This window comes from Sardina pilchardus, chromosome 20 (assembly GCF_963854185.1).
Source record: "Sardina pilchardus chromosome 20, fSarPil1.1, whole genome shotgun sequence".
In the NCBI taxonomy this organism is placed as follows: Eukaryota; Metazoa; Chordata; class Actinopteri; order Clupeiformes; family Clupeidae; genus Sardina; species Sardina pilchardus.
The window spans coordinates 29916036-29924086 of record NC_085013.1 but is presented as its reverse complement, the minus strand read 5'-3'; the positions used below and the strand labels follow the sequence as shown (position 1 = coordinate 29924086).

The 8051-nt window shown below is 47.7% G+C and overlaps 1 protein-coding gene across 1 annotated transcript in view; it reads right to left on the bottom strand.

The window, feature by feature from the left end:
- Positions 1-320: 320 nt before the first annotated feature.
- Positions 321-8051, bottom strand: part of ldah (lipid droplet associated hydrolase) — a gene marked incomplete in the record, with an annotated part of 72256 nt that continues 64525 nt past the window's right edge. Inside the window, 2 exon segments of the mRNA XM_062522408.1 lie at positions 321-1822; positions 4753-4835. Of these exon segments, the coding sequence (XP_062378392.1) occupies positions 1631-1822; positions 4753-4835 (275 nt within the window).

Here is an 8051-nt window from a genome sequence, read left to right as displayed (position 1 = left end):
TTTCCTGTTGAAATCTCAAGTCGTTAAAGGATTTGGCAGAATCATTCTTCTTCTTTCTGTCCAGCTGAGTCTAATTAGGGATTGACGATCAGGAACCCATTTTGGAGATTTAAACAGAGAGAGACACAGCCGTGCCATGTAGGGAGCTAGCCTGCCTCCCTAACAGAGCGTCTCCAGTTGGGAATAGCTAGCTCACAAGAGGGGTGACGACAACCAACCAGAGGCCGCTGATCTCCTGACTTTTGGGAGATAAAATATGTCCTTTCAGGTGAAAGTAATGTTTGTGTGAAAAACTCTTACAATGTGAAACAGAGTGATTTAAAATGTTTAATAACCACATATATATGACATCTTAAATATTTTGTACAGTTTTAATCAGGTACAACATATACTGTACATACAAGTGCTCATAATTCATACTTTTGCTCCTCAAAAATGTTAGGGGTTTAAGTAAATTTGGCAGCTACAGTGTCACAGAAAATCTATCATCACTTCCAAGACACACACACGGCTAGCTTAATATGAGCCCCTTTCTCTTTTTATTTGACCATAAAAAGGCTGGAGATGTATTTTTAACCAACAGACTTGAGGGTAGGGGTTCACATGAAGGCCACAGGTTGTAAACGGTGACCACCATTTTAACCCTGAGGAAATGACTTGTGTCAAGCTGTGTTCAAAACCGCACAGTGTGCCTTTCATATGATTATCACATTTCCATGGCTTTTCATGGGCTTTTCTGGACAAATGCAAGTATTGGAAAAAACAAAGTTAAAAAAAAAGGGAGAGGGAGAAAAAAACAGCCAAATGACTACGTAAATGGCCATTTGCCTACATTTAAACCTGTCAGAGGAGTTCAAATTAATGACTCTTAGAACTTTGATGCTCATAATTTATGATTCACAAAGGCTTTAATTCTTAGCCATGAACTTAAGCTGTTAACCCAACAGTGTGTGCTGTGTTGCCTGATGGTTGGAAAGTTTAAGCCCTTAAAGGGACCAGCGTGTGCTGCTTGCGGTAGTGTGGGAGACAGAGCTCTGTGAGCCTGCTGCATGTGTCCACCACCAGCGCCATCTCCACACATAAGGACCAGCTCAAACTCAGCCTGGATGTGCTGTGCTGGGCTGTGCTGTGCTGTGCTGTGCTGTGCTGTGCTGTACTGGACCAGGCTGTTGTTGTGTCAAGTTGTTCAAAAACAAAAAGCACATTCTCACACAAGTCATTTCCGTGGAAACAGAATGGAGCACCATCTCCACTGGGACTGAAAGGCTACATGTGCATGGTAAACGTTCATGTTAATAGTAAAAAAAAAAAAAAAAGAATTGATTTCACGGCTTCATATTACACAGCCACTGTCACAATGTAATGGTGTAATGTATCCAGCAGCACACTGTACTTTTATAATAGCATCGAACTAAGAGTAGGCTTCCAGCTACTAACACCAAACTATGGTTACAGTTAGAGTCAGGGTATGTACCTCAAGTCCAGAGTATCAAAATTACACTGTATTCAATGGTACAATTACAATGTAACAAGAGATTTGTAATATTCAGTGTTACCACAAAAGAGCACTGTTGAATCAATGTAGAATGTAGAATGTAGAATATCCTACTGTATAATCGGCATAGCAACGCTATAGGTCCTTGAGGTCAGTCTGGAGCCAATCAGTGACCATGTCGGCCATTTTCTTTCCCGCATCCAGAACAAAGGCGTGACGAAGTCCGTTCTCACACAGGCGGATGTCTCCGGTGGGAAAGTCTCTTTTTAAATCGTGGTAATACTGCACCGGGCACCAGTGGTCAGTCGCTCCGTAGTAGAATATAAGCTAGAGGGGCAGACAGAACGAGATTAAAGGCACACCAGTGGTCAGTCGCTCCGTAGTAGAATATAAGCTAGAGGGCAGACAGGACGAGATTAAAGGCACAGCAGTGGTCAGTCGCTCCGTAGTAGAATATAAGCTAGAGGGCAGACAGGACGAGATTAAAGGCACAGCAGAGGGCTTGCTGTTAGTGGAGTGGTGGGGGAAAAAAAGGTGCTAAACTGGAGATCCAATTCTGATCCCAGTGAGCACATTCACACACACACACACACACACTAAAAAACGGATCATTATAAGTCTTTTAGTTATCTGGTTATGTGTTAAGTGCTCATGTAAACGGAATAAACCTATATCATTATCGGTTTACTGACATTATTGGTTTGTTTAACACACCTAGGTTTCTTTCAATATTCTTCGAGACATGTATGCACCTTAAACGGATTATTCCAGTTACCCGATCATCGCTAGTAATCGTTTTTTTAGTGTGCGTGTAAACACGCTCATTGATGCAAACGTCTAACCAGATATGGCTTTGAGAGAACGCTATGCTCCTCCATGGCCTGCAGGCTTATAGCTGTTCTGAGTGGACTCAGCGGTGGTTTAAACTCACCAGCAAGTCCATCTTTATGATGAATGGCCTGATATCCGAGTTGATTAGGTATCAGTGTTCATGTGTGAAAGTCAGACAATTCCAAAATCACAGTACAGTTAAACAAGACGTCAGGATGAGATTCAACAGTCAAATCCATTTCATCCGTCCAAATACTGCTGGACAAATTAAACAGGAAATAAGCCTGTGGATGTCTTTGATTGCTAGCGCAGTGCGTTGAGCGCGGCCGCCAGTCGTCCCCCTGGTGTGTGACACGACGGCGCAGGCGCAGCAGCTGCTAACAGGTGGCTGTGGGAAGAGGCTGTTTATATCACCATCAACACCTCCACAAGGGTCCCGGGGCCACATGGATCATGGTAAACATATACAAGATTACATTAGCAGAGGGCCCAGCCTGCCGCGCTGCCAAGTCTGCAAAGCAAAGCCATATTTCTCATGTTTTGGCAGCTATCTGGTCTATTTCACTGCTCTTCCCCCCCCCCCCCTCCCTCCTCGTGTCCTGGTAAGGAGAGCCCCCCCTCCCCCCCCCCCCCCCCCGGGTCCGGTGCTGACGGCTGAAGCTAGCCAGGGAGACGGCACGCATCAATGGGAAAACGCTGCCATGCTATCACCTTTTTAAGCGACAACAGATCAAGTCCACAGGCCATCAACAGCTGCCCCTGCCAACACCCCCTCCGACCCCCCCCCCCACCCCCCGCCTCTCCCCTGCCTGCCTGCCTGCCTGTGCACGTGGGCTCTGCTTAGCATCAGAGACAGGGCGTTCCACGCACGCCACGGCGAGACACAGACAGAGCAAAGAATCCGGCGCTTCCCTGCGTTACACAATACTGTCTCAGACAGAGGGGAACGCCAGGGAGAGCTTGTGCACTCAGAGAGGGCTGTGGTGTGTGTGTGTGTGTGTGTATCTGAGTGTGTGTGTGTGTGTGTGTGTGTGTGTGTGTGTGTATGTGTATCTGAGTGTTTGTGTGTGTGTGTGTGTGTGTATCTGAGTGTTTGTGTGTGTGTGTGTGTGTGTATGTATCTGAGTGTGTGTGTGTATGTGTGTGTGTGTATCTGAGTGTGTGTGTGTGTGTATCTGAGTGTGTGTGTGTGTGTGTGTCTGAGTGTGTGTGTGTGTGTGTGTGTGTGTGTATCTGAGTGTGTGTGTGTGTGTGTGTCTGAGTGTGTGTGTGTATCTGAGTGTGTGTGTGTGTGTGTGTATCTGAGTGTTTGTGTGTGTGTGTGTGTGTGTGTGTATCTGAGTGTGTGTGTGTGAGTGTGTGTATGTGTATGTGTATGTGTGTGTGTGTGTGTGTATGTGTATACATATATGTATGTGTGCGTGCATGTGTATGTGTACGTGCATGTGTGTATGTGTGTGTGTGTGTGTGTGTGTGTGTGTGTGTGTGTGTGTGTGTGTGTGTGTGTGTGTGTGTGTGTGTATGTGTGTGTGCATGTGTGTGTGTGTGCATGTGTGTGTGTGTGTCAGGTGTGTGTGCATGTGTGTGTGATATAGAGCTGTGGGGGCCGCTGGGCCCCCCCCCTCCGTAGCCCCGGGCTGGTTATCAGCTCCTGCTCTGGGGTCAGTGAGGTGGCCGCTCCGCTGGAACATCTTCAGTGAGTGCCAAGCTGCCTTTGATCACGCCGGGATGCACCCCCACAGCACACACTCCCTTTTAGGGCCAACGCAGCGGCATGCTCCGCTTTGGCCTTTTCCCTCAACTTTCTGTGGATGTGTGTGTGTGTGTGTGTGTGTGTGTGTGTGTGTCTGGCCTTTGTAAATGCCAGCGTTGGTTTCCATGTCTTCCGCGCCTGGTTGGCTTGGCTGGTGTGAGAGTCTCAAAGAGGACAGATTAGTGTGAGAGGGCGTGAGGATGTGTGTGTGTGTGATGAGATAGGTAGATTAGTGTAGTGTGTGAGGGCATGAGGATGTGTGTATGTGATAAGATAGGTAGATTAGTGTGTGAGGGCATGAGGATGTGTGTATGTGATGAGATAGGTAGATTAGTGTGTGAGGGCATGAGGATGTGTGTATGTGATGAGATAGGTAGATTAGACTTGTTTTTTTAAACCAACTGATCTAGTGGCCTACTAGATAAAAACCCACCGATGGCATTAGAAACAGTTTCAGGCCCCAGATGTGGCATAGCTGACTGGGGCACCTGCACCGCACGCCGGCGACCCGAGTTCGATTCTCGCCCCGTGGGCCTTTCCGGATCCCACCCCTACTCTCTCTCCCTTTCACTTACTGTCACTCTTCACTGGCCTGTCGCATTAAAGGTATAAACCAAAGCCCAAAAAATTATACTTAAAAAAAAAAAAAAAATGTGTGGAGAGCGTGTGTTACCTTGTTGAGGTTTTGCCGGATCGTTGCGTTCTCTCTCCCCAGCACCATCCTCATCTCCTGGCTGCCCATGTACATGGCGTTAGCTGAACACAAACACAAACACAACAACAGCGTATCATATACATGGCGTTAGCTGAAAACAACAACAAACACAACAACAGTGCACCATTTACATGGCGTTAGCTGAACACAAACACAAACACAAACACAACATCAGTGTACCATATACATGGCGTTAGCTGAAAACAACAACAAACAAACAAACAGTGCACCATGTACATGGCGTTAGCTGAACACAAACACAACATCAGTGCACCATATACATGGCGTTAGCTGAAAACAAACACAAACACAAACACAACAACAGTGTACCATATACATGGCGTTAGCTGAAAACAACAACAAACAAAAAAACAGTGCACTATAAACATGGCGTTAGCTGAAAACAAACACAAACAAAAAAACAACAACAGTGTACCAATCCGCATCACTCCAACAAATCCAAGCACAGAACCCAAATGGACGACAGGCAGTGCTGAGTGCCCGCTGCATCTTGCCGCTGGCCAGCTGTGTGTGGCGCTGTGGCCCGTCCCGCTCGCCTGGCCAATGTGTGTGTGTGTGTGTGTGTGTGTGTGTGTATGGCCAATGTCTCTACACCCCACGCGCTCTGTGTGTGTGTGTGTGTGTGTGTGTGTATGGCCAATGTCTCTACACCCCACGCGCTCTGCCAGCGATTACGCTGCTCGTCTCCTCGTCTCCTCGTCTCGTCGTCTCCTCGCCCCTCTGAGGCCTGCGGGGAGAACACTGCGAGCTCTCTCTTAGCTCGAGCAATTGGCCATTATCGCTCCCCACCAATGTTCCCAATCAACCCCACTCTCCTTTACGCACGCCAGTAACTTAACCAGAAATGACAATAATCACATCCATGCTGTTCTCCAATCATTGCTGTTGGGCTTTTTTGTTTGCACTGAATTACAGCATCTGCAGCAGTTTTGGGATCAATGTTTTTCGATGGGAGGGAAATATAATAATGTCAGCGGAATATGAAAATGTCAAGGCATTTCAGACTACCTCATAGATGGCTGACTGGCCTGAGAACGCAGGATTACAGTCATTTCCTGCATATAAGCCGTATTGTGTATAAGCCGCTGGACAGTGTGTTATGCAAGTTAAAAGAAACAAAACCACATTAACACCATATTAACTGCCCCCCTGTATTAACCTCATAGCGGAAGAAATTTGCTAAATCAATGTTTTGGTGGGTGGGTGTGGGTGTGTGTGTGGGGAGGGGTTGTAGATAGATGTAACACATCTGTTTTTGTATATGTGTATGTATATATATATATGTATATTGTAATTATTTTGCTTGCTTTTACCTGCTGTAATCTTTTAATTCATAGGTAATTATGCCATTCTCCTTCTGGCAGGGGGACTACCAATGGAAACTAGCCTTTTGGCTATAATTGGGTGCATTTACATTTTCTTTGTAAAATGTCAATTACTGTACACTGTCCCTCTATAACAAATAAAGTTAATAATAATAATAATGTATAAGCCGCGGCTAATAGTCGGGAAATTACGGTAAGGGCATTCTCACTGGGATCTGGTCCACTTGAGGTGAGCTAATACTCAGGTCTCAGATATAGACAAGACTACACTGGTCATCAGATTAAGACACAGCGATGAGGTCTTGACTGTAAACACTAAAATAAAATAATATCTGCTGTGACTAGGAGGACTGGAGACGTCTCCGTTGCCCTACATTACAACGACTCTGATACATGCAGCGGTTCAAAACTCTGGTGGTCCAATTCAGTGATTAAACGTGTTGTCCAACCTAACTAATTAAACAGTCTATTGTTTTCCAGTACTTTGAGTCCAGGGAATTTCGTGATCATCCTCGTCGGGAGCTTTGAACATCTATTGCATTTCTGTGTGCTTGTATTGGTCATTAAAATCGGAATATGTCTGAAACAACAGGAAAAGATACTGTATCTCTCAGCCTTGGAGTCGCTTGCTTCCCCCGCACGTGACCCTGGTCTGACACCAGAACCTGCTGGATCTGGCAAGAGCTCGATTAAAACAACACGACTAGGACACGAACATGGCTGAGATGTTTGAATTCGGAATTAATGGCTCACAACAAAACTGTAAAAGCTAACAGAAGGAAAAAAAAGGTGAAAACACAAAGCAAAATATCCCTCCCAAGAGCAGCCTTGTGATTCCTTTGATCCTCCATTCCGTCAGATCACAGTGCGTTCTTTTCTTTTTTTCTTTTCTTTTCTTTTTTTTTATCAAAGCCATTAGTGGATGCACACATTCTTGGAGCCCCATTTTCCCCCTCCTGTGCACGAGAGGACATAGCTCGCTGCCATTTCCCCCTCCTGTGCACGAGAGGACATAGCTCGCTGCCATTTCCACTTTCTCTGCGGCCGCCTGAACACAAGGCAGAGTCCCCCCGCGCTGCCTGAAGCGCACACAGCCCACATCTATGGGGCTCGTGACAACGTGACCCCAGAAACATCCCCGGGAAGAGCCTTGCGCTCCGAGCCAAGACGCGGGGCTGGATACGAGGGTCTCATCGCTCACCACCGTGGCCCCACATTCCGCCGCGTCCGGGCCGGGCCTGCGCATTAGGCTGTCCTGTCCTCCCTGATGGGGTCGGGCCCGCTGCGGTCGGCGCTGCCCTAGTCTGCTCTATCTTCCAGCTTCAGCTGCAGCTGCAGTGGGGAGCTGTTCACATAGTTTCCCCAGGAGGTGAAGAGCAGGGATGGAGAGAGAGAGAGGGGGGGGAGGGGGTGAGAGAGAGAGAGAGAGAGAGAGAGAGAGAGAGAGAGAGAGGGGGGGGGGAGAGAGAGCGGGAAAGAGAGAGAGGGGGAGTGAGGGAGAGAGAGAGAGGGAGAGAGAGAGGGAGAGGGTGAGGGAGTGTGAAGGAGAGGGTGAGAGGGTGTTTGAGGTGGGATGGGTGGGGTTGGGGGTGGGGGTGGGGTTGGGGGTGGGGGTCCTCAGATTAGCGGCTTTGCGGGGAGGCCAGGGGAGGAAGTGAGGGTGATCCTGCACATCCAGGTCAGAGCCCCTTCCGTAAATGAATCATAATGTGTGCGTGGCCTGTTGCTACGGCGCCGAGAGGAACAAAGACGAGCCAGAGAGGGAAAAAAGAGCACAGCTCCCCCCATTTTACAACCCTGGAGGTGCTGAAGTGAGAAAGGTGAAGATTTAAACTGCGAGGGCCGCGAGCGCGTAAAAGCCGAGGGAGGGGCCGGCGTACGGTACGGTACTGTATATCACGCCGCTGCTGT